This window comes from Trachymyrmex septentrionalis, unplaced genomic scaffold, assembly GCF_001594115.1.
Source record: "Trachymyrmex septentrionalis isolate Tsep2-gDNA-1 unplaced genomic scaffold, Tsep1.0 scaffold70, whole genome shotgun sequence".
Lineage (NCBI taxonomy): Eukaryota > Metazoa > Arthropoda > Insecta > Hymenoptera > Formicidae > Trachymyrmex > Trachymyrmex septentrionalis.
In genome coordinates this window covers 2,337,882-2,363,788 of record NW_017305885.1, presented here as the reverse complement: position 1 = coordinate 2,363,788, position 25,907 = coordinate 2,337,882, and the positions used below count along the sequence as shown (strand labels likewise).

Below are 25,907 nucleotides of genomic sequence, written 5' to 3'. Positions count from 1 at the left end.
TATATATATTAGCATAAAGATTTATATTAATTTATCAGTAATAATTTATTATCTTTAATAAAAAAAAGTCTTATGGGAAAGAAATAATATCTTTGTATTTTATGTTAAAATAACGATAATATAAATATAGGACATTAAATAATAATTTCAGACAATTTTTATAAAATTAGTACACAAATTATGCAAAAAAAAAGTGTCGAGTTGACCTTTTATTGATAAAAATTTGTTTTTATCAATTTTCTCATAAAATTTGACTTTTTATTATTAAGTATTTTATTTTAGATAATCAAGTTAATATTGTTCCAAATAAAATGTGTTTGTATATTAATTTACAAACAGTTTTATGTTTTCTATAGCTTTAACTTGATACATCAAAAGATCTTTGTGTAATTTAATAGCACATTAAAAGACTCTTTAACGGATACTTCTGAGTAAAGTAAAGTATGCTTAAAATCAGATAAAATCAGGACGATTTGTCATGAAGTACATTTTATTGAAAAATTAGAAGATGTTAAAATAGTTGATCAAGTTATCACTTGTAATGAGTAAAACACGATAAAGATGAGAAAATTCTTGGAAAATATTGATCGTCAGGTTTTCAAGGCGCGACTTTTCTCTCAAGTCAAATCTTTGAACGTTTCTATTAAGTGAAACGAAAACATATTGCTTTTTGCATATCAAAAGAGTTCTCAATTAATTAGATATATTTGTAAATAAATATTGTGCAAATTATTTACAAATTAATCAAATTTCTAGAAATTAAAAGAAAAAAAATAATCACAAAAAAGAAATATATTTAACTTTTAATTCAAATATAATTTTGTATTGATATATTCATTTTTTTAAATACAAATCTTCCAATTAAAAAGAACAAGAAATGAGATTGAACATATAAGAAAAGTATCTATTATTATGTTCTCTATTTTACGAAGATGTATCTATTTTGATATACAATATATATTTTGTGTTATATATATATATATATTTTGCTTGACAAGAGTCGATGAAACGGAACAAACACTCATTACAACTACATCTTCAGAAAATGGATTTCTTGAGAAAGCAGATAAAACCATCATTGTAATTTCTTATCTATAGCACTATCCATTTAATTTCTGTCGCAGCGAAGCGTTCATGATTTGACCGCAATATCATTTTATTTACTTACAATATCTTCGTATCTACAATGGCTAATAAATACTAAAGAATATACATTCAGTGCCAATAAAAACACTAGATGCACAATCTTTAGAATGTATCATTGCGATGCTAATAATGACATCATTTTATATACTCAAACTTTAAAAACTAACAACAAAAAAGGAATGACGTTTAAAAAAATATTTTATAAAAAGAAATCGAAAATTTATTTCTGTCAAAAAACATAGAATATTAAAATTAAAACTGATAGACATATTAAATAGATGTTGAGACATATTAAATAGATTTGAAGTATTAAATATTGTATTATCCATTTAATAAAAATTTTGTTCATATTAGACTTAAATATTTTCCTGAAAATGCTGAAATAAATTATTTCTATTTCTCAGTTCATATATTAATTTCTACTACTGCAGACTGAATCAATTAATATCAGATCTCAAGTCACTCGATTTCTCTTATAGATAGGTATAGCTTATTTTATATAATATCGAAGGATCTTCATAACTTTATAGAATCTTGTTATATTAGTTACTAACTCGTTTATTCTTTAGTTAGTTTAGCGATGGATCTTAAATTTTAATTAAACGTAAAAATTTAACGTAAATTTAAAAATTTTTTTGTGCAAAATTTTAAAAATCGATTTATATTAATAAAAAAAAATCATAAATAATAGATTTAAATTCTACATAGAATAATCAATTATTTAATTCACTCATTGATCAATATTAAAAAATATTTAGAAAAAAGGTAAATATGAAAGTCACATCATATAAAGATCATAAACTTAATAAATTAATAACAGATAATAATAGAGGAAAAATGAAATAATGTCAAATAAAAATTCCTTTGTCCATTATTTAATTATTTTAGATAGGTAAAAAAAAGTTATGTTTTATCTATTATTAACATATTATTAACATAATTTAAGATGTAAAGTTTTATATATCGTATATTAAAAAAATACTTTATATATATAAATATATATATATTATGTAATAAAATACAAATTGCGGAAAGCACAACTTTTAAAAGTCTGATGTATTTTTTCCTGTTTGTGCTAGAAATGCCAGTTACCAGAATATTGAGAAAGCTATTAAGTATGGAAGTTTAGCGAAGCGTTACACGGCTTTGATGTAAACTATAATATTTATCAAAATTAAAGTAAATAAATTCCTTTTATGTGCACATATCAATGATGAGAAATATTCAAGATACACTTAATCAATACGTTTGTCAACACTTTTCATCGCAATATCCAATCATATCTTTAGTAAACATCGTGTATGTTTTGAGAGACAAGTGATTAAAATATTCTTCATCAAGAACAGCTATAAGCTAAATCAATACCACAATTCTCGTGCTTACATTCGTGATTCTTTCTAATTGAGAACACAAATGATAGACCAACGATAATAACAATGTTTTATTATAGCAAATAATACCTAACTATAAAAAGAATTAAATAATTTTCTCTGCAGAAAGACGAATTTTTGTTTTTTGTTTAATTAATCCGCTCATCTTGTATGTCAATAATCTAAAAAGATTCGACGCAAATTCTCTCGAAAATCAATATTCCTTTAGTCCGAATCACGGTATCGCCGTTGACATTGCAGGACAATTTTTGATGGCGCGCAGGGGTCGTCTCGCTAGCATCTGCGACCCCGCCGGCGAGATGATATGTAAGCCACCCTTATGCATACATACGAGGCTCCTTTATGTGATGCAAATACTTTACGCGAGATCGTTCGTGTATCCCGCAACGCAATACGATCCTTCAAGTTTTCTCGTTGAATAATCTCACGTCTTCGCTATTATGCCACCATTTGCGCACGAGGTATCAACGAGGCATTAGTTGCTGATGATGCTTTTATCAAGATCATGTTCCGCGAAAAATAACGATCTTGATTAGATTTTAAACCTAACAATGTTTCAGATGTCTGCGATAATCGCGTTACGTGCATCAACATTTATCAGACATAAGTAGCTTGTATATCACACAGACGTCGTCTTGATCCGTTCATTACTGTTATATAAACGTGATTGTATTTGATGTTATCGAACGCATTTGTACCTACATAAGTGCCTCGCCATGCGTTGCAACGAGCGCGTTTATTAATTCTGCAGGTGTCCGGTGTAAATTATGATAGGTATAATGATTCGATTACGCAATGCACAGGTTAAAAATAAATATTTACAATCTTGTGGGATGTACGAACGGTACCGAAATTTTGACGACGCACGACACAACACATATATAATTTCAGAGGAGGGTAAGACCGCTATTTCCACATTTGCGGGATATAAACGTCGAGTTAATGTTACTATGCTACAATAAACGAGTAAATACATCGCTCATGACAATTGAGTATTTAAAAAATTTTGTCATTACGTATTATTGAGTACCAGATATAATAGAGCTTAGGAGATTTATAATTTATAATAGTTATTATAATTGAATAATAAATTAATTTTTTTGTATTTATTTTTCTCGTTTTAAAATTAAAGTACAAAATAATTAAGTTATAAACAAATATTACTAAAATAAATATAACATTTAAAAATATAATATATTATGAAAAATATTTATATATATAGATAACGCTTTAAATAATCCTGTAATAAGACCTTATAGGTCAGTATATAATAATTGATTGACCTTAAAGTCTTTCTTTATATCAGCGATAGTTATAGAACAGGTCGGGGCTATGGAATAGCTTTTTCCCCTGCTATCTATTTTATAAAATAGTATTTTACCCAACTCTAGTTATATTGACTTACATTACACAACAGGTTACACAATTGTTTTAATCAGAAGATTTCTATCTTTTCATTCTGCTTTCTATGTGTCTTTTAAAAAAATCTTTCTAATATGCATGCGTCATCTATCATGGCGTATACATACGTTCATACACATAATACGTCTATACATTTTACGCTATTTGTCGATCGATCGATCAACGTCAACTTCCTTTCATTTCGCTTTGAATTTGACGTGACCGTACTCAAAAGATGTTTCGAAAATGAAATTCTGTCCCTTTTTTTCGTTATTTAAGTTTAATTGACATCAAGTAATCGGATACTTAAATTTTGTGGTGACATCTCTTAGTCCTCGCCAAACCTTGTTTCTTCATCTGAACATTTTGTTTCACAATTTTTTTACAATTCTTTTAGACATATAAGAATTTATCTTATCTTTATAGACTTTATAGATATTTTATTAGACAAACAATCTAGTTTCTCTTTTATATAGATATTTATGCAACGTTTCTTTCTGAACATTACATTCATTCGCTGAGATGCGCAAAGAATAAAATAGAACATGGCATGGAAATTGATAGTTTACTTGCTTGCATACTGTTCTGCACGTAAATAAGAATAACCGATTTTTCTTAATAATTTGTTGTTTATCTCTGATTAACATTCAAGTTCTCGTAAAAGAGTTGTCACTCTTAATCTCTATTTGATAAATAATGTAAATAATACAAAATTGAGACCAAAATGTCTGCTGTTATAATATTATAATATTGTATGTATTTTGCATTATCAACTTTTCAATCACATTTAGCTGAACATTTCGTAAACGATGTCATTTAAAACAAATTTCTCATTTATTATATCTTGTTATACTTGGCATATATATTCTAATATAAATGTATGTCCTCTCTGTTTGAATATTGTATATATTCTTGCACCACACATACCTTTATTACCGATTACGGCTTTGAAATTGGTAATTCACGCCTTATTGCACAATTGTTTAGTCACTCCACCAGCCCAGAGAGTGCAGTTTATCCTTGGCGAGGAAGTCGGTGATGATGCACACGAATCGCATCCGTTGTTCTCGGAAATGGAGGAGCTCGTCAAGGATGGCGATGAAATGGAATGGAAGGAAACAGCGAGGTAAAAGTCGAATTGCAATTCCACTTTGTCAATTTTAACCTTTTGAAATGCGAGAATATGTTTACGCATTGATATTACGCATTGAAACCATCCGTTCCACAATAGTATCCATAAAATAATATCTAATTTATTCGGTTCTGCGTATGCGGAACAGTCATAACAAAATACGTATAATTGTAATTCTTTGAGTACGTCAAAATAAATAATTAAAATATTAATAATACACAAGGATAAAAGTTTTTATGTATAAAATACTGTAATAATAATTTTTTGAAAGCACAGATCAAAAAGCGTTTTGAATTTATACATACTATATTTCAACTTTTAACTTTTAACTCAAAAAAAGACTAAAAGAACTGAGATTTTTATTTTTATCTTTAAAATAAAATACAAAATATTTTTATAAAGAAATATCGCAATTTATTATATTATACGTACATATACAAATATTGTATGTACAAATATAATATGGATCACATAGATGGATCAAGTTCGAGGAAGATGTTGAAGAAGGTGGCAATAGGTGGAGCAAACCTCATGTTGCCACTTTATCACTGCACTCACTCTTTGAGTTAAGGAGCCTGCTTTTAAACGGGACCGTCATGCTCGATATGGAAGCAGGCAGCTTAGAACAAATAGCTGATCTTGTTCTCGATAATATGATTAATAAAGAAGTACTGTTAGTCGAATTACGAGAGAAGGTAAGAATACAACAATGTATACGCGTGAGAAGAAAATTATTTAAATATCTGTCCTATTGAAGTGAAAAGTTTTACCACGATATCCTTAAATAGATCACAAATACATTTATAATCCTCACATTTCGCCATTGATATAACGCATATATATAAAATTCATTCATATCTCGTTAAGACAGGAACTAAATTGATTACACAAAGGTAATGTTACCGCTGATGGAAAATAATGTCACTCTTTATTGATTTAAGAGAACTGAAAGATTTATGATTTATCTATACTTATTCCTCATATTTTTGATCTGTAAATCAATACTTTGGCACGTTAGGCACACGTGTACCTCTAATAAAACGACCAGACAGAGTATAATATCATTTCAGGTGAGAGAAGCCCTTCTTGTCCGACATCGGCATCAACACGAAAGACGTAAAGACAATAACATGTCGAAGTTACCGATCATAAGATCGTTAGCTGAGATAGGACGCAATCATTCCTCCTCAAAGAGTAAGTTTCACGTTACTTTCTCTCACAGTATCGATAAATTACTTTTCGACAGGTTGCCGATGACTCTACACAAATAATGTACATAATATTTTTAATATCAGGCACATAGGCGCTCAGAAAAACACAGATTGTCTCAGCGTTTAGCACCAACCCGTTTACCTACCTAACGTGTCCTTTTTCACATGCGCTTTCCCTTTTTTATTTTATATTTATATTTAATTTGCCATTTCTTCTAAATTGTATTTTGTTTTTCATTTAATAATAAATAAATTTTGTTTAATAAATTTATTATATGATAAATGGTGTAATAAACACTACAATTATTATTAATTCTTAAACAAGATAATATATCCTATATCCCTTGTTATAATTTTTATTATTTAAATTAATATATTTAATTATTATTTTATAGGCTCATAATGGTCCGAAATAATGTTTAAATAAATATATAATAATAATAATAAATGATTTAATTTGAGGCTGAATATTAAAGTCAATTATTTTATTTCTTAATTTTTATTTTACAAATTAATTTTCTTTCAATAATCTTTGACATTTCGGGTCATTAAGAGCTTGATTTAATTTAATTTCTCTTAATTTCTAATCCAATTTTGTTTTTATTTTCACCTGCATTTTCGTTGAAGACCACCCTGATGACGGTGGCGAGACGAAAGAGTCGGGTCCAAGGGTCCTAGGGTGTGCTAACTTTGTTAAAACACGTACGACACAATCGACATTTTCAGATAGCGACTGTTCATGTGGTATGCATGCGTTGTTGACGTCAGATTTGCAGGAGCGTCGTGATCCGAAGGATACTTACGTACCGTCCGTGGCTCGCAGCAGCAGTTGTCCGAACTCGAACATGGCTCCGCTGTCGAAAGAGGCGAAAGACCTCAAAGGGCCGTACCTTCTGGTTCCAGGTACAACTTAGGCCAGTTCATCCGCTAAGCAGCCTTGGATTGCGGTGCTTTCGTCGCTTTTTTAACCACACCCCAATGGAACAACCCACTAACAATTACAACATGCGTGTATCGATTGCTTCGCAAATGCTAGGGTGTTTTTACTGCTGGTGAAATTAAAAGCATTGGCAAGTCTAATTCTGCAACTTCGATCCTGAGAGATTAGTGATTTGATAAACTGAATAGGCTTACATCCTGATATGCCAATAAGGATATAGAACATTATAATTCTTGAAAAGTTTATTTTAATTAAATACGCTAAGGATAAAATTTTAAAATTTTAGAATGATAATCTATGATTATATGAATTTGGGAGGCAAGCGATACTTTTAGCTATAACTTGGTATCATTGGATTGTGTGTCTTAGTGCGTGCCGATCAAGCGAGGATCAAGGCAATCTCGATTGTCGCTGGATCCGTCCGCGATCCATTGGATTTACAAGCCATCATGGTCATTCCCCAACTGCCTGATGTTTCTTGGTGATTGTCTTGCTAATTGATTGTCAATGTGAAATACTTGGCGTCATCAAGACTGCTCATCGCCTTCATCGAGTCACCCTCTTCGTGCTCCGGAGCTCAAGCCGGTCGAAAATTTGTAACTTACCATCGTTTCTTTTCTTTTGTCAGACGAATTTGGCATACCCCACGTGGTGGGATTCACGACGTGGTTCGCGATGTGTCCGCTAAAAGGTTAGCTTGCCAGATAGTTTACTCTCGATTCTACGAATCTGCACAAAATTTTACTTCTCACTTATCTTCCGTTTATGCTAAAGTCTCTTCTCTTTTCATCTTTCGTGTCTTATCACGTGTCTTATTATATAGGCTCGTGATCGACGCGCGACGAAACTCATTTCGGTTTCTTGTCAATCCTGTCTCCTATTATTTCAACTATGTCGATGGAACTGTAATTATTTTTTTATTATAATGCACAAGAGTTTCAACTGTAAGGACACAGCAGCCTCTTGCGCGAAACGAGAATTCCGGGTAATCTGGCAAAATAGATGTCGCACAGATTCAAAATTTCGTAACGGTTTGATAGTTTTTTTTTACATATCATTGATTCGAACAGTCAGATATTAATCCAGAAATAACTACTTCTACAAATTATACGTGTCCTTATCGACAAGAGTGTAAATGTCAACTACACTGTAGATACGCGTCTGACCTATTCTAGCCACAACTACTATGCTCAATTCTATCTCTCGAATATTAGACACATCTTGATCATTCGCAATACACATTGAAATTGATTATGCGGTTGCTAATGTGGTTACAGCAATATGAGAAGTGGATTGTGGTTACCCATAATCTGTATTCTCACTGGCATTAAATATGGCTGCCTAATTACCATTTTGTATTGATATTGACTATCACCCTTCAGTTTAAGCAAATAAGACCAGATAGTGATATTAAATGTATGATGCGAATATAGAGAATTGTAATATATTTGCGAATGACGGGTTTACTTCCTATCATACGTGACGTTACTACAATTTATCGTTCGCGGTCTCATTATCCATTAATCAACATGCACGTTCCTTCGTTGATAATGTAGGCCAACATTTATAATTCCAATCATGAGGCATGGATCTTTCTATGTGATCTTACTAAGTGCACGTAACTCGATGTAAACCCTGTCTACTATACATTCATTATTGTGCATTTATAGTTCTCAGTGTTATAATCGACTAATCTCTTTTCAGTATCCTAACATTAATCCATTCTCCTTATAACCTGCAAAAAAGCAAAAATACGATTTTTTTAATGTTATATTTTAAGACGCATATGTTTTATAGAAAGAAAATAAATATTGAAAATTAGAGCAAAAAGTAAATTATTGTGAATTATTGCAAAAATATAACAATTTTTTGGTTTGTTATACATTTTAAGTTATATATACTTTAAGACTTCAAGGTTAAAAAGCGATTTACGATAAGTGCAATATATAGCGTTGAATGCATTCAATGGACCGTGTGATTCAATGAAATATTACGTTATTGTGTTCTTTATTAATTAATGAAGCGTTTTATTGTTTATGTATACCTTCTAAATGTCGAGGGTTCGTGAGCCATTTTGTGCTTTGCGACTGCCGCGAAACTTACTGACGAATATATGCAAATGAAGCGAAGTTAAAGCATCAACAATGCGATGAAACGCACGTGCGGTAAAATCGCACAAAGAGATTTTGTAACATATTTACCACCGCCACGCCCCTGATATTTTGCGTGTATTTTCTATATAAAAATAAAAATAATTGCATGTATAATTTTCTCCCCACGGTAATATTGCAATCGGCACGTGTACTCATGTACATGGAATATTCCGGAATCAGGCTGTTTGTTTGCACGCGACAATCTTTTCTCAGATTAAATTTTCAGATTGAGTTTAAATCTCTGGTGTATACTAACGAAACTATTTTTAATTTCGACTAACGATTTATCCTGTATCCTGAAGGGTTATTTTCGCGATGAAAAATGGACGATATATGTATATGCAAATCGTTTTTATTATACATTTTAAGCGATTTCGAGTTGAAAGTGATCGCGAGTTATTATGGTGGCGAATCCTTTGTTCCTTCTCGCACCTTCCTTTGTAAATAAAAGACGATCCTGGTGTTGTGTTTCATGCTCATTTTTAGTGGAGGAATCGAATTCCGCTCCGGCGATCGCCGGCGCAACAAGTCAGGGCAGTGGAGCAGCGCTGAATGCTGGTAGCCGCTTCCTTGCGATACCCGGCAATCCCGGTAAACCGCTTTTCTGTGCTTGCTTTCTACTCATACACACCTTTATACTCGCGAGCTGCATTAATCCGTAGTGAAGTTCCATACGTATAAGTAGATTAATCTGCAGTAGCAATTATCCATGTCGTGCTCGACAAACGAGAAACCATTGTGAGATCGAAATGGATTGTTATTGGAACTCCGGAAGACTTAACAAACTTTGTCGTTTGCTATAAATTATCTTTACCATATTTCGGATAATGGTGGCCGATTTACAAATTGCGCCAGATCATTATGCCTCTTGCCAATTCTTAAAATTACTCGTAGAAAGAAGATTCGACTAAGAAATTAATGATAGAAATATTAATTATTATCAAAAATAATCTAAGGATTTTTTAAATTTAAATAACTGCCGAAGAATATAACAGATTAATTAAATGTCACAAATCGAGAAATGTTTGAACAGATATTGTATTTCCAAGCGGTCTTCTGTTCAATTGAAAAATCAAAAAATCTAAAATATCTAAAAAATTACAGAGGAATATCAAATTACAAAGTGGAGTTTGTATTATTTCAATATGATAAAGTTTCAGAAAAATTTATAATAAGGTTATCCTTACAAAGAATCACTAGTGATCGTCACTAACATTTGATGCAAAGGTCAAGTGCTACTTTAAGTATAGTAGGTTTCGATCAAACGTTCATTTGATTTACACAATCGAATAAATCGAGCGACATTGATTGGGTATGCTAATATTAAAAAAACGATTTAGAATTATAAATAAATTAATGTGATTTTTTATTATCGCGCAATCAATATTGGTTTAATAATCTTAAAATCCATCTCTATTTCATAACTGATAATATGTATCTCTTTTGGATGACGCTTGAATTCTATTAAATAATTAAACGGATATTTATATGTAAAAGGTTTAACTCTCTTTTTGATGAGAATTTGAGAATGATAATTTGTTTCGCAAAATAGCATGTTTAATTGATAAAACTCAAAGATAATATAAAATTGCAACATAATGCTACTAAGACAAAACCGTGAATATTGAATTATTACTTGTGATTATAAATATACAGAAATCAATATCATTTTATCGGTTAAAAATCATTAATATCTATGAATTATTGATGAAAAACTATATCTTCAATAAACATTTTTACATTTATTTACATAAAATGCTGCTTTTGTGATTTTTTTTAAAGGATAAATCTTGAACAGTTTTGTTCAAACAAAACGCGGATTGATATGTGTTTAATAAATGTTATAAATTGTACATTTAATATTACAATATTATTATTACCGCATTTTAATTTAATAAAGTTTTGATATATTCTAAGCTCACATTAATTCTACCAAAGTAAAAAGTTTTGATTTGAATTTATAAGCAAATTTCACGTGTATAAAAGGAACAATTTAAAAAAGATTTTTTTCTAAAAATTCGGCTCTAAGCCGACTTCCTGTTATTTTGAAAATATACAGCTTGAATTAATCAAGAAAAGTCATAAGTTTTCGCGGAGATTTGATGAATGATTTTGTTGTTAACGTGTTTGCTCTTTTCTATCCTGTGACAAATTGTCTTAAAGCGGAACGCGTATTGTTCTATCGCAGAGGTGAATTCGTGCAAATGACGTGGCGCGTGAAATTCGAGCTGTACAAATTGCAATCTGTCTCGCGTGCGCATTTTGGAGGATTAATGACCCATAGGCGGATGAAAGCCATCATTTTCCTCATTGCATGCTATTGACAGGGATTATTACTCAAACTGTGTGTAAAAATGATAGTGAGCTAGATCTCTTTCAGGCCAAGAACCAGGCAGCAACGGCATGGATCGGAGTCCCAGCAGCGTGTCTATCAGCAGAAATCACAGCTCCTCCGCTTTAGAAAACGGAGACGTTAATCACAAGGTTCGTAAATATATTATTCACATAATCAAATTCTTGAGGAATTAGATCTTTCCAATTTAGCGTAATCTCAGCATGATAGTTATGTAATATGATGAGAATTTTATAATTATAATATTTATATTATTATATTAATAATCTTTAAATTATTGTAAAATATTGAATTAAATATTGTATAATTAAAAGTTGTAAATCTGTACGATATTCGTACACGTAATGTATTTAGCCTCATGCACGTAAAGGCTTAATACAATTATCATAGGCGTTCGGTTTTAACGCTCACGCTATATAATCGCTTTATTTTATCTTTTTGCCGCATGTAATTAGTGATAAAGATAGAATACAGCTCACAGTTTATGACTGCTCAAACTGAACGTAGCCATAATAATTAGCTAATTACTTTCCATTATTTTTAATATCCGACAAAACACTTAATCAAAGAATCGCTTAATTTTTTTAGCAGTGCTTTAGTAAAGAGGCTTTATTCTAATTTTTTCCTTTTAATGTCAAGATTGATTTTTTGTATTGCGAGCAGTTTAATCCAAGAAACTTCACTTTTTCATTAGGGTAATACGCACTTTATGAGAAAAATACCAGCTGGCGCTGAGGCAAGCAACATACTCGTAGGTGAAGTCGATTTTCTCGACAAGACTTTGTCCGCATTCATCCGGTTAAGCCAAGCTGGAATAATGGGGGATCTGACAGAAGTTCCTGTTCCGACAAGATTCATTTTTGTCCTCTTGGGACCCATGGTAAGAACGCTGCTATCGCGACTTATACGTAGAGATGGGATTAAATGTAAAAATGAAAAGAGAGTTATAATCTCGACCTACTTGAAGCATCATTTCTTTGAGGTTTGCGCATCAGCTAGATTTATAATTGCTGTGATGAAAAGTGATTTTACTATATGTATGATATATTTTATTTTAACATCTCATATAAAATAGACTAAATAAATAAACTAAAAATCACATTTTTTAATTTCAATAAAATCTGCAAACCTTTTAATAAATAAACAAATACTAATATATATGTAACATAAGATAAATATTGACATTTTTAGTCAATTACGCCTATTAATAAATTTTGTGAATTTTGTGTATTGCATGTTTATATATACTTCGTGTTCTCACTTTTAAAGCACATGTTGATTATTATTTTATCTTAAAACACAGTTTTATCAAAATCTGAAAATGTAGAATCACGTTATCAAATTAATAATCAAAATAATATTATTGATGTTAATACTTATCTCATCTATAAGGAATTTATTCGAGAAATATTTAATAATAGATCTAAGTTCGAACTTTGGCTTGGATAATATTAAATATAAAATTTTGTTCAAACCCCGACCAAAAATTAATATTTATTTATCTTATATACAAACCTCTTCTTCTTGATTTTTTCACTAAAATATTTTTATTATAGATATAATTATGATATAATCATTATATTGTGAATATAATCAATATATTATGAATATAACCTGTTTTCTTTCTTTTTATTTAAACGACGGTAAAACAATTTTTTCATAGACCTATCGATATTCAAAATAATATTGAAACGCGTCGTTAAACTAAATAGCAATTGAAGTTCTTAAGAGAAATAGCTTTCTACAACAAAGAAAATAAAATTATTACTATTTTTAAAACTCTAACTTGTTTACTTCGCTATATACATTTGAAAGTATATATCAGGTGATCTCCTTGGAGACTACTATGTTCAAAAAAGTTCGGAAGAAGTATAGTACACGCGAGTCCGAAATTTTATGTTTGAAATATTAAAATATCAACGTAATGTATAAATAAATTACGTAATGTAAATATAATTCCCAGCTATAGGGCTATCAAATAAAATTGCTGTATATTCAAATTCGTTAGCAATCATTAACGAATTCTCCGACTTTGTCTTAAATCGTCGATTGTCTGCACGAATCAATATCTTTACTCGACTATTATAGTTATATCAATGGCTTATCACAGACAATCATCTTCCACCACACTCAAGCTCGAATAACATAAGTGAGACCTAAAAACGGAATAAACTAGTCCAAACTGCGCAAGGTTTTCACTTTATGTGAATACTATGTATGCATACCTAAATGCCAATTTGAGACACGAGAAGGTCATCTTTTCCATAGCGGAGTAATTAAATCTTTAATAAGTAGTACTTGCACTGTTTATTTTTCCCTAACAATAGCATGCAAATACGCAATAGCGTATATTTAAATCGCATTTACGTGAAAAATAACTTACTTTATACATAGTAAATATTCACAAACTAGATCCCTCGAGATAATCGACGGACGTATGCGTCCGCTGATGATTATCTGGAGAGATCTATATGTAAAGTAATTTATTTTTCACGTAAATGCGATTTTACATTATTGTGATCTTAACATGTTTTATAAATATAATATTTTTACATGTAACAATATTATTTTCTGAAAACAGTTTTTTCCATTAATCATGGTTTAAATTTAAATATTTTTTAAATAATGAATATAAGAAATGTTAATTTATATATATATATATATATCACTTTATTAATAAATTTTCAAAAATTTATAATAAAAAAAGATGGTAAAATTCTCAAGTAAAATATTAATTAATATTACCAAAAATTTTAATGATATTAAATAACGTTAAATAACATTAAATAAAAATAATAAAAAGTGTCTATTATGAAAAAAATATTAGAAATTTGAAATATTTATTTTTCGTATTAAAAAATGAACTTTTTGAAACCCTTGCATTTTTGTTGTATGTAAGGATGGGATATATGGTTACTCACACGGAGAGGGGAGGGGGATATGTACGGCTCATGAAAAATTTACAAATAATGTATAAAAATGAGACGTAAAATGACACTAACTTATAAAATGCGTTTAAAGTTTTATTAAGGAATAAGAATGAGAAAATATGTATATGAAATAATAAATAATAATTAAAATCTTCCTATATATATTACAAATGTTATGATATGAGATACATATTTCATGTACCGCGTTTATTGCATTCAGTGCACTGAATTCATGCTTCGTATGCTTTGGGCATAAATCCCACCCGCTAAAAATGTTGTATATCCTAAACAGATGAGATATAAAAGACAAACTAAACAAAGAATACGAAAGCAAAGCACTTGTATTTTGCTTTACTTGTTTCTCTACACGTATGCATAAAATAACCACTTAAGTCTTTTATACACCCTATAGTAATCATTTATTTATGTAGATTATAATTTATGATAGCGCTACTTATGACAAATCGATTCAAACTCATAATAATTTCATTAATATTAACAGTAAGAAGCTGAAATCATAACTCAATACTAATATTATATATAATGTAAAGGCAAACAGAATAACAGAGTAGTTGCGGGAAAATTATCCCCACTCCTTCTATTTTTTCTGACTTCTGCGACGTAAATCCCAGTGCGGCGTATTTGCCAGAGTTACTCTATGAATTATTGATATCATTTTTGCACACGTAGATATGAGAGGCTATTCTATGTTTTAATGATAAACCTGAAAGCATCAAATCGAATTTTGATGACGTCTTTCTTTTTTGAGTAAAAATAAATTTACGTCATATCAGTTCTTAGATTGTATAGGTATACTATCTTTGTGATAAAAATTATTTATCGATGAACAGGGATACTGGTTATTCTCGCGCGTTACACGCGAGTGATAATCTTCACAGGTTCTTATAAACCCCTAACGTTTCACCTCACCTCATCTTATTTTGTATTAAGTAATTGTTCACGATAAGTTATGCAATAATTATTAATCTTGTTAATACGCTGTTTTTTATGATAATATTTTATAATAAATCATTAAAGTATAATAAAAAAAAAGAGTAGATGGAGAAAATATATATAACAATATTAAAATTACATTAAACAATACACGAAATATATATATCTATAAGAATTTATAAAATTAGTTAGTTTCTAAATAAAGGTGGGTCACTTTTAGGGTGGGATTTCCGGTTTCCATGAGATTGGTCGAGCTATGGCGACCTTGATGTCCGACGAAGTCTTCCATGACGTAGCTTACAAGGCAAAAAATAGAAATCATCTCTTAGCTGGTATTGATGAGTTCCTAGATGCCGTGACGGTATTACCACCCGGTGAATGGGATCCAGCAATCAGAATAGAACCGCCAGCCGCTATACCATCGCAGGTGAGAATAGTCTTGTCAGGGAAGAAGTGATATAATCTTTATGAGTTCAGATCTCGATATTACATAATTAAACGCATAAAAATAATCTCTATCTTTATCGGCGATAGAATGTGACAAGAAAAATTCTTTCTTGCGTGTGTCCATAATACTGAAATTGAAACAATCAAAATTATAATCAATTTTGATGTTTTTTTAAAAATATAAGTCTATGGAAAGTATTCATCACTTTAATCGCAGCTTGATTTTATGTTTTCAGGAAGTCAGAAAGAGACCCAAAGAGGAAAAGCCTAAGGAAGAGTTCGACGAAGAAGCTGATGAACAAAAGCTAAGGGAGGAATCCGGCCTTTCGAGAACCGGTAGACTGTTCGGCGGTCTGATTAATGATGTTAAAAGAAAAGGTCCATTTTACTTTTCCGATTTCAAGGATGCCTTTGCACTTCAATGCGTCGCGTCTTTTATTTTCTTGTATTTCGCCTGCTTGTCACCCATCATTACTTTTGGTGGCCTCCTCAGCGAGGCTACCGGAAAAAACATGGCTGCTATGGAATCGCTAGTTTCCGGTTTCGTCTGCGGCATTGGATATGGCTTCTTCTCTGGTCAGCCATTGACTATACTTGGTTCCACCGGCCCGGTTCTAGTTTTCGAGACGATTGTCTACGAATTCTGCAAGTGAGTCTTGATAGATAATCTATCTACATTTCAACTAACTCCTACAAAATTTTTACTACTTTGTATAACTAATTAGCATTTGATTATATTGTAACTTTAAAAAATACAGTCACTGAACGCGTAAAATAGAATCTTATTTATTAACACTTTCTTTCTCCAAAATAATCTGATCAGATCATTATTTTTGCAGAAAAGTCGACTGGAGTTACATGTCTTTCCGTTTTTGGATCGGTACATGGATGTCCATGATTTTGATGATTCTCGTGGCTCTTGACGCAAGTGCTTGCGTTTGTTATATTACTCGATTTACGGAGGAAAATTTTGCCACCCTCATCGCCTTCATTTTTATCTATAAGGTAAAAATAATCGTATTGCTGTATCCAGTGTAAACTAGATACAACATTAATTTATTAAGTTTTTTATCAATTCTTTTTATATTTTTCGATATTGAAAGCGTTTTAAAAAACATATTATTTAATCATAAAAAAATTAATGCTATGCATTTGATTATTTAAGCGAAAGTTGCGTTTATATTTTTTATATAATTATCTGTTTAATATATCTTATATGTATTAAGTGTATCAGTACATTCTAGGCAATCGAAAACGTGCTTTCAATCGGCAAGAAATATCCCTTAAACACCTATTCCAGCGAAACAATGGACTATGATTGCTGGTGCAAACCACCGAATACCAGTCTGCCATCCAGTTATAATAGTATGAATTGGACGATGTTAGACAAAACAGCTTGCGAGGTAATGTGATTTTCAAAATAATATAAAAGTCAGTATGAGAAGTAAACAAATGGAGGGATCTTGCTCAGGGACGGGAACAGTAGCGGGATTTGGTATTTGCGGCAATGAGCTTTCGAGTTCCTAACGCCTAATAATAATAATAATAATAATAATGAGAAGTAAACATGCAATAATTCACTCATTGTTAAGAACACTTCTCCATATACATCTTGAAATCTGAATTTCATTAAAGTGCATCAATATGTCTATATCGGAGCATTCCGTATACTACATTACTATACTCATTCACAGCGACTAATATTTGAAATTTTTCTATTAAATTAAAAGAAAATTGTATATTAAGTTAGCCAATTAGCAACGCAGACAATCGGGTCTCACTCCCGTTATGTTAAAATTATCAAAACAATTTTTATCTTGATTATTTATGTAACATCATGTTATAATAAAAATTGCAAATTTTATTTAAATATCAGCTCACTTGATGACTTTACTTGATATCTCGCTTGATTGATAAAAAAAAACATTCAGCACACAAACGTCTCGTTATGCTCAATCGCAACAGTCAAACGCGTATGCTTCTTCTTATATTTTCTTGAGAAATTACAAGTTCCTACGTACAAAGTAGATTACTAGGTATTTTTGAATTTACGAGAAAATACGATCTTTCAAGCAATCTAATTCGCTCCTGCTTTGACGTCGTCTTCGTTATTGCTTCTTTCAGAATTACAATGGCACTATGATGGGCGATGGCTGTAACATACCACATTATGTACCCGACGTGTTCCTTATGTCAATTATTCTATTCATGGGCACGTTCTTACTATCAATAGAACTCAAGGATTTTAAGAATGCTTTATTTTTTCCCTCAAAGGTAAGAACATATGCTTTAATTGAAAAAGAAGGTATAAAAGATTAGCTTTATCTTTTCTAAAAATAAATATTAAAAAAGAGTTATAAGACTAGAATTCTAAAATTATTACTTATCTTATAAAAATATATTATAAGCATATCTTTATTTTTATTAGAAACTCAATAATTTATCTTATTTTCGTCACATTTACCATGCTTTCTTTTTTGGCATTTCTATGTTACGTTAGGTGAGGCAAGTAGTAAGCGATTTTGCAGTAATAATAGCGATATTCTCTATGAGCACATTGGATCATTTCGTGGGCATTCCAACACCGAAATTGGAAGTGCCGGCGGAATTCAAACCAACATTGGAAGGACGAGGATGGATAATCTGGCCTTTTGAAGGGAATCCGTGGTGGAGTGCTATTGGGGCATTCCTTCCTGCTTTGTTGGGTACTATATTGATCTTCATGGATCAGCAAATCACGGCCGTTATTGTTAATAGAAAAGAGAACAAATTAAAGGTACGCAGTTATGTCTCTAACTATTCTCGTCAATAGATGTCATTTGAAAAGACTGCAAAAAAAGAGTTAATTATTCAATACATTGAATAATTAACAATAGTTTGCAATAATACAGCAATAATAAACTCTATCAAAGATCTGATTAATGCTTTTTCAGAAAGGATGCGGGTATCATCTGGATCTTTTTGTCCTGTCGATTTTGATCGAGATATGCTCGGTAATGGGACTTCCATGGTTTGTCGCAGCGACAGTCCTCTCTATAAATCATGTAAATTCATTGAAATTAGAATCCGAGTGCGCCGCGCCGGGCGAGAAGCCACAGTTTTTAGGTGTCCGTGAACAAAGAGTTACTCACATACTGATATTCCTGATGATCGGGTGCTCAGTGCTCCTAACACCGATGCTAAGAAACATACCGATGCCAGTGCTGTTCGGTGTCTTCCTGTACATGGGTGTCGCGTCGCTAAAAGGTCTTCAATTCTTCGATAGAATTCTGATAATGCTGATGCCTGTTAAGTATCAGCCAGACTACATGTTCCTTCGCCAGGTAAGTGAATAGTTTCGACTAATTTGGATATTTTTAAAGTAGCTTGAAACGCATTTATTATAAATTTGTTTCTTTTAGGATATTTTCTCTTTAATAAAATATTAACTTTAATAAAATATTTCAAAACTCTTAATATTTTTTATAATTCCTATTGATCTGATTAATGCATTATCCAACACTATTTTTCAACAAGATAGTGAATAGTTATTTCTTATATATAATATTTGTATCTATTGAACACTAATCCGTGATAGTCAAAATTGGCTATCACATTACAATTTTGAGAAAAATGCCGTCAAAGAGACAAAAAATAACAATTTTAAAAACATTTTTATAACATTGTAGCTTTGTCAAAATATTGTTTTCGATATATAATGTAAAATATGATTATATCATGTAAAAGTATCAATTTTTAGCTTTAAAAATGCATTTTGTTTTGTTTCAGTATAATTTTCTGTTTTCAAGATAATGCAATTTGAAAATAGTTCCTTTTTCATATAATATAAAAAAAAAAAACACGAAAAAAGTATTTTATTCCATTTTAATTAATGCATTATGTGAAAAATAAATATTTTTGTACTAATATAATATAATCGAATCATACTAAATCAAAAAGTATTATAATATAAAATTAACAAAATACAATATAAATATATTAGGCAGGAAGATTATTAACTTCCATGATTTAAAATTACAATCTTCCTGTCATATTATATTTTGTCAATTTTGATCAATATTGCTTTTTTATTTAACACAATCCAATATATATTATCCGTTACATTTATTATTATATAAATACAAAAGTACTTAATTTTCACATAATGCAGTATTAAGATGAAATAAAATGCCTTTTCAAGGTATTACCTAGAAAAGAGCTATTTTCAAATTGCTATATCCTGAAAATAAAAATAATATTGACACAAAATAAAATTTATTTTAAAACTAAAAACTAATATTTTCGCGTGGTATTAATGAAATTTAGAAAAAAAATTGACTATAAAATTGTTTTTGGCCTGTTTCCATTTTGCTTAAAATTAATAGCCAATGGATTCGTGTTAAGGATCCAAAAATATATGATAAATAATTATTTATATTTGTATTGCAAAGAAAAATCAAATTTTATCAGATAGATTTTATCTAAAGTTACAGTATTTCCAACATTTGAATTCCAAATATATATTTTTAGGTTCCGTTGAAACGCGTACACATGTTCACTGCGATTCAACTTGCTTGCCTTGCCTGTCTGTGGCTCATAAAATCCTTCAGTCATACTTCTATTCTGTTTCCTTTAATGGTAAGTGATTAATCCAAGGATTAATAAATCATTCGTAATTTAATAATATTTGTAACTTTTTTACGAATTATTAATCCAGATTTAATAAACAGAAAAAATTAAATAAAAATATACCTGTTATTCTTTTTATTTACAAATATTACAAAAAATCAATTAACAATCTTATTTATTAAAAAATTATTTTACAAAGTAAATTAAATTGTTGGTCTTTGAAGATTATCATTTTATTAAGAAAGTCAGGTATATATACATATATCTCGATAAAATTATCTTGTAACATCTAATATTAGACATATGTCCACATCTAATATTAGACTCTTATTGTAGCGACCATAAAGCTAAAAATTTTAATCTCAGAATTGACATATTTTGTGCAAGCATACAAGTGACACATTTTCAAGGACATAATTCTTAATATAAATGTTTATAGCTTTGTAATCTATAATGTAAATATTTACAGCTCGTGGTAATGATTGGCATACGCAAATCCCTGGATTTGATGTTTACGCAACGCGAGCTGAAAATCCTCGACGACATAATGCCAGAAACAACCAAGAAACACGCTGACGATCTTCGTAAGCTGGAGAACGGCGAGGTTAGCACCGCGACACGAATATTAAACGCCATCACCTGTTGCAAATAGCATACAGAAGGTGATCGCGTGGCGAACGCTCGCCCCGTGGTCACCATAACTCTCTCCGACTTTGGAGAATCCGCCCTTTGTAAAAGAAACGATGTATATTATGATGAATGATCGGACGAATGTCAACTAAAACGAATTAGTTTTTCGTCGTTGCGCGAAACAGATTCGAGTAAAGATTTAGGATCTCCGAATATGAGGCTAGAATATAATTTAATTTAAAGCGCATAATTATATATACGCCAGATAATTTAAGAGTGCCAAACTTGGCCTTTGATAATTTAAAAGAAAAGTACGGACGGACCAATAATTTATACGCAAAACGCACACTTTTTACTATTTCGTCGAAACAACACTTTGCTCCTTTTTGCGGTCAAGAATTTTTTTATTTTCGCAAATGACATTTTTCACCGCCTGAAATAGGATGACGAGAATGGTATCATAAAAAAAAAAACGTTCCGAAAATGCGCACATGGACTGTTTTCAGTCTATAGAAATTTTTTGAAACACGACTTAAAATTTACCCATGTTATGAAAATAATATATTGTTGCTTCGAGCATTTATGCGGCAAATTTTTATATTTTTTTAACGAGCCAAATCTTGGCCTTAAAAGCCATCCTCTCGTCTTCCACTCGGAACACGTGCCAAATCTTCAAATCCTCAAATCCAGATGGTGTACTGACCGACCAGTATTAAAGTAAATGTTATGATATATAATCGTTGTTGAATTTTTGAATGCGGTAGACCTTTGGATACCGCAATCTTAAACGTTTTTATCGATAGCATCGTTGTTAGCGAAATTAGAGTAATGTGTTGAGTGTTGATCGTTTTTGCGAGCGCTTCGAACAAGTCGGCGACTATCCGAAATTTTATTTTTTGTGCAATAATTCGCTCCAAGTTTTCCAGATTATTCTTCAATGGTGAACCGCGCGCGATGAATTTTTATCGATGTCTTCATTGATGTATGATGTCTTTGATGGAATTATACATAATTATCTTTGTTTATATATACATACACATATTAGTTATATAATCTTAGGCAAATTTAAGATAGAGATAAGCAAATGCAATTTTCGTTATTACGTAATATAATTGAATAATAATTGAATAATAATACTCTTACGAGTACAATAGCATAGTCGCGCGTATCGAGCACGACATTGCAAACTATTAACGGTAGTTAAGGAAAATTATTGTTGCAAGGTAAGCAATACTGTATCGTTTTTGTTCATACATTCGAATAAATTAATGTAGCACTTCTTCTATAATTTATACATTCCAACATTACAGCAAACAAAGAGCTGTTTGAAATAAAATCATGATCAGTTCACCATGGGAGAGTACATGTTCGCAACATTGCGAATTTTTTAATATACTCTTAGTTAATTGATTAAACAGAAAGCGGGTCCTATCATCGAAATGATATCAACGAAGATATTTATGAGTAGCGATCGACACATCGCAATTGATATTCGCGACTTAGCGAAATAAAGTGTTGTTGCATTTAATATATCATCGTGTCGCTAATATCCTTTTCTGTGAACCATTCGAGACTCTTGTATCGATTTAATGCGCCGTCGTTCACGCAGTACACGTATCTTATCATGTAAAAATACATTATTGTTTCGAAACACACGAAACCTCTTTATAATTCCAGTATCTCCTAACACAATTAATGACTCATGTATAATAATTTACACGTTCGTCTGCTTGAGAGCTCCTACTTATCTCTCGCAATAGTCAAATATCAAAATTTTTTATTGCCCTAAAGAATGCCCTAAAGAAATATTATGTTAATATAAAATAATAAAATAAGCTTATAAGTTTCGTGATAATTAACACTCAATTTACTTGTTATAAAATTGATCTCATTTTTAATGTATTGTTCTGCTTTTTAAATTGCACATTTCATTTTATTTTTAATTTAAATATACAAACTAAATTTATATATGTAAGAATTGCAATCTTAAAAGATTGCAATTCTTACATATATAAATCTAAACTGCAAAAGTACTGTTACATATTTATTATACAAAACTTTAATATTAAAGAAGATTTCCGTTTAACTGTTATTTTAATACTTAATTTCTTTTTTATTTTGGTTTAAAAATTAACAACAAAAGAACAATTTTTTTTTTTTCGTAATCTTATAAAGAAAAAGGCTAAAATTTGATATGCCTAAAACAGTATAATCATTATTATGTGTAATTTTTTTGTATGATACGGTACGGTAATAATATCAGTAAAAGGAAAACAATATTTTTAAAATTATCTTAACGCGAGCGAGTGATTAAGTGAAGCGTTGCACCGTGTAACAGCCAATTGCGTGCGTTCGTTGTTAACAATACAATTAAAGACAGAATAACTGAACGGAAGCACACCATGACTCACGGAGGAAAGTGACGATTCAGCGAGAGAAAATGAGAGAGCGACTGAAAGAAATCACACAAGCCGGACAAACACGGAGATATCAATACGGAAATCGCAAACGAAAAAAAACGCCAGTCGAATCCTCCGCCTGTCATCGGTACGTCACCATAAGTGCACGTCCGTAGTTTCGTCGCATATAGTCGACATGTTCTTTTCGCAAATAAACTATTCAGCGAACATCCTACGTCCGTTTGTAATTGAAGAGATTTTTCAGTAAATAAACGCAACGATGCATATTGCGATATATGCGTTTCAATAGTAATCATGCGCCACTAAATTGAATACAATAACAGCATGTTATAAATTTTCTGCAAATTACGTGGCAAGGATATATTGCAGCTTATACTTACAATTAAAACAATATCATAGTATAATTGCACGATGTTCAATCATCAAACTATGAAAAAAGTATTGACAAATGTCAAAATGTGCCTTTGCATATTTATATTATATGTTTCTAATTTGATATTGTAAATATCGGTATTGTAGTTCCTCACAAAATATAAATATCAATGTCGATTATTATTAATTGATACCGTTATGCACGGATAAAATAATACAAAATATTAATACAAATTATGATCGTAACTCTCAAGGTGAACGGAATCGTTATTTATTAAAATTATTTCCTCTCCTCGAAAAAGAAAAAGAAACAATTAATATAATTATATCATCACAAATTCGTCGCACTGATTTTTCTATTGTGCATTCTTCTCTTTGTTAGACTTATCTACACGCCAAGTCACTCCCTTGTAAATTTATTCATAGTGTTACGTGACGCCCCTGACTGATCGTTATTACTTCCTCGTATAATTATCGTATAATTGATTGACTGAAAAATATGCTGGCAAGCAACGTATTTCATCTGCTTCCCAGCAGTTCGAAGGCAACGCAAAGTTCGCTTGAATTTATGCATGGCCTGATAGAAATTCGTCGCACATATCAAGATTGAGATTCAAACTATTGTTTCATTCGTACTGCAGGATCACAATGAAACGACGGGATATGGACCTCCTGCAGGGAACATTCAGATCTCTTTAGCTAATGGGAACATCATGAAGATTCCTCTGGCGAGTATCAATATCAGCGAGGAAGTGAATAAAACTGGTATCTGGCAACAAGTCAATGAAGGCAACGAAAAAACAAAACAGTCAAAATCACTAATCAAGTAGGTATTGAATTTCGAATGATTTTATGCATTTTTTGGAGAGATTATATAAAAATATAAGACATGGAATGAAATAACTAAAATTGTCGATTATATAAAACTTTCAAGCAATTTTTGATTTACGAAATTAATCTAATCATTTTTTATCATTTAATCTAATCATTTTTTAATTAATAATTTTTTAAATTATTTATTTCATGTTCATTTAAATATTATTATGTTTTCTGTCATACTATTCATTTTATATTCATTTTATATTATTTATAATAATGATACTTTAATATGATTTATATTTTATTGACATATTATTTTCAAATTTTATTAAATAATTGTATATCTTATTTTTCTAAAATGTAACAATTTTTTACGAGAAAGCTTTTTTAAATTTAACGATTCATCATCTTGCTTATATATTTATAGAATAAAACGAAGAATATAAATAAATAGCGCTCGAAGTTTGCACAGTAGAACAATTCAATTGCAAACAATAAATTAATAATTAACATGGAATTTTTTTCGATTTGAAACATTTGTCAAGCAAAATAGATAAGTTCATTTAATTATAATATATTGAAGAAGAAAAAATCTGTAAAAATCGGAACGTCTATTCTTATAATCTTATTATTGATATGTTAAGTTAATATTAAATATTTTTAATAAAACATCTTATATTTGCTCGTTTATTTGGTCGTTTGTAGTTGAATATTTATAGAAGCTCATCATAAATTCTATTCAAGTAAGATATTGTAATGATTGTATAAAATCAAAACGTTAAGACAACTAAAAACAAATAGACAATCGTTAAACTGTAATCAAATCGTTTCTCAGTTAATTTAGTTGAAGAACTTTGAACATATAATTTAAAATTGACATAATTATTTTCAATAAAAGCATGATCACACATTTATAGAATTTGACTTTTTACACATAGATTTTAATATTACCTTTAATAATAAATTAATATTTCTTATAAAAAATATAAAAGCAATAAAA

At 30.3% G+C, this 25,907-nt stretch overlaps 1 protein-coding gene across 11 annotated transcripts in view; it reads left to right on the top strand.

The window, feature by feature from the left end:
• The window catches only part of LOC108753696 (sodium bicarbonate cotransporter 3), a 57,058-nt gene that overhangs the window by 28,172 nt on the left and 2,979 nt on the right, over positions 1–25,907 (top strand). For 5 of the 11 annotated variants that reach the window (XR_001939657.1, XM_018495538.1, XM_018495534.1 and 2 more), the window contains 16 exons: positions 4,926–5,064; positions 5,546–5,765; positions 6,141–6,264; positions 7,008–7,184; positions 11,755–11,858; positions 12,422–12,607; positions 15,832–16,038; positions 16,295–16,707; positions 16,898–17,063; positions 17,303–17,461; positions 18,183–18,332; positions 18,559–18,834; positions 18,992–19,381; positions 20,568–20,675; positions 21,136–21,270; positions 24,730–24,914. Coding sequence is in view for 9 of the 11 variants with exons in the window: in XM_018495538.1 (XP_018351040.1) it covers positions 4,926–5,064; positions 5,546–5,765; positions 6,141–6,264; positions 7,008–7,184; positions 11,755–11,858; positions 12,422–12,607; positions 15,832–16,038; positions 16,295–16,707; positions 16,898–17,063; positions 17,303–17,461; positions 18,183–18,332; positions 18,559–18,834; positions 18,992–19,381; positions 20,568–20,675; positions 21,136–21,270; positions 24,730–24,914 (3,139 nt within the window). In the remaining 2 variants the exon portion in view is untranslated. Of the gene's footprint in view, positions 1–4,925; positions 5,065–5,545; positions 5,766–6,140; positions 6,265–7,007; positions 7,185–7,849; positions 7,913–9,860; positions 9,966–11,754; positions 11,859–12,421; positions 12,608–15,831; positions 16,039–16,294; positions 16,708–16,897; positions 17,064–17,302; positions 17,462–18,182; positions 18,333–18,558; positions 18,835–18,991; positions 19,382–20,567; positions 20,676–21,135; positions 21,271–24,729; positions 24,915–25,907 lie in introns of all 11 variants that reach the window. The other 6 variants (XR_001939658.1, XM_018495535.1, XM_018495543.1 and 3 more) reach the window with 5 other exon arrangements.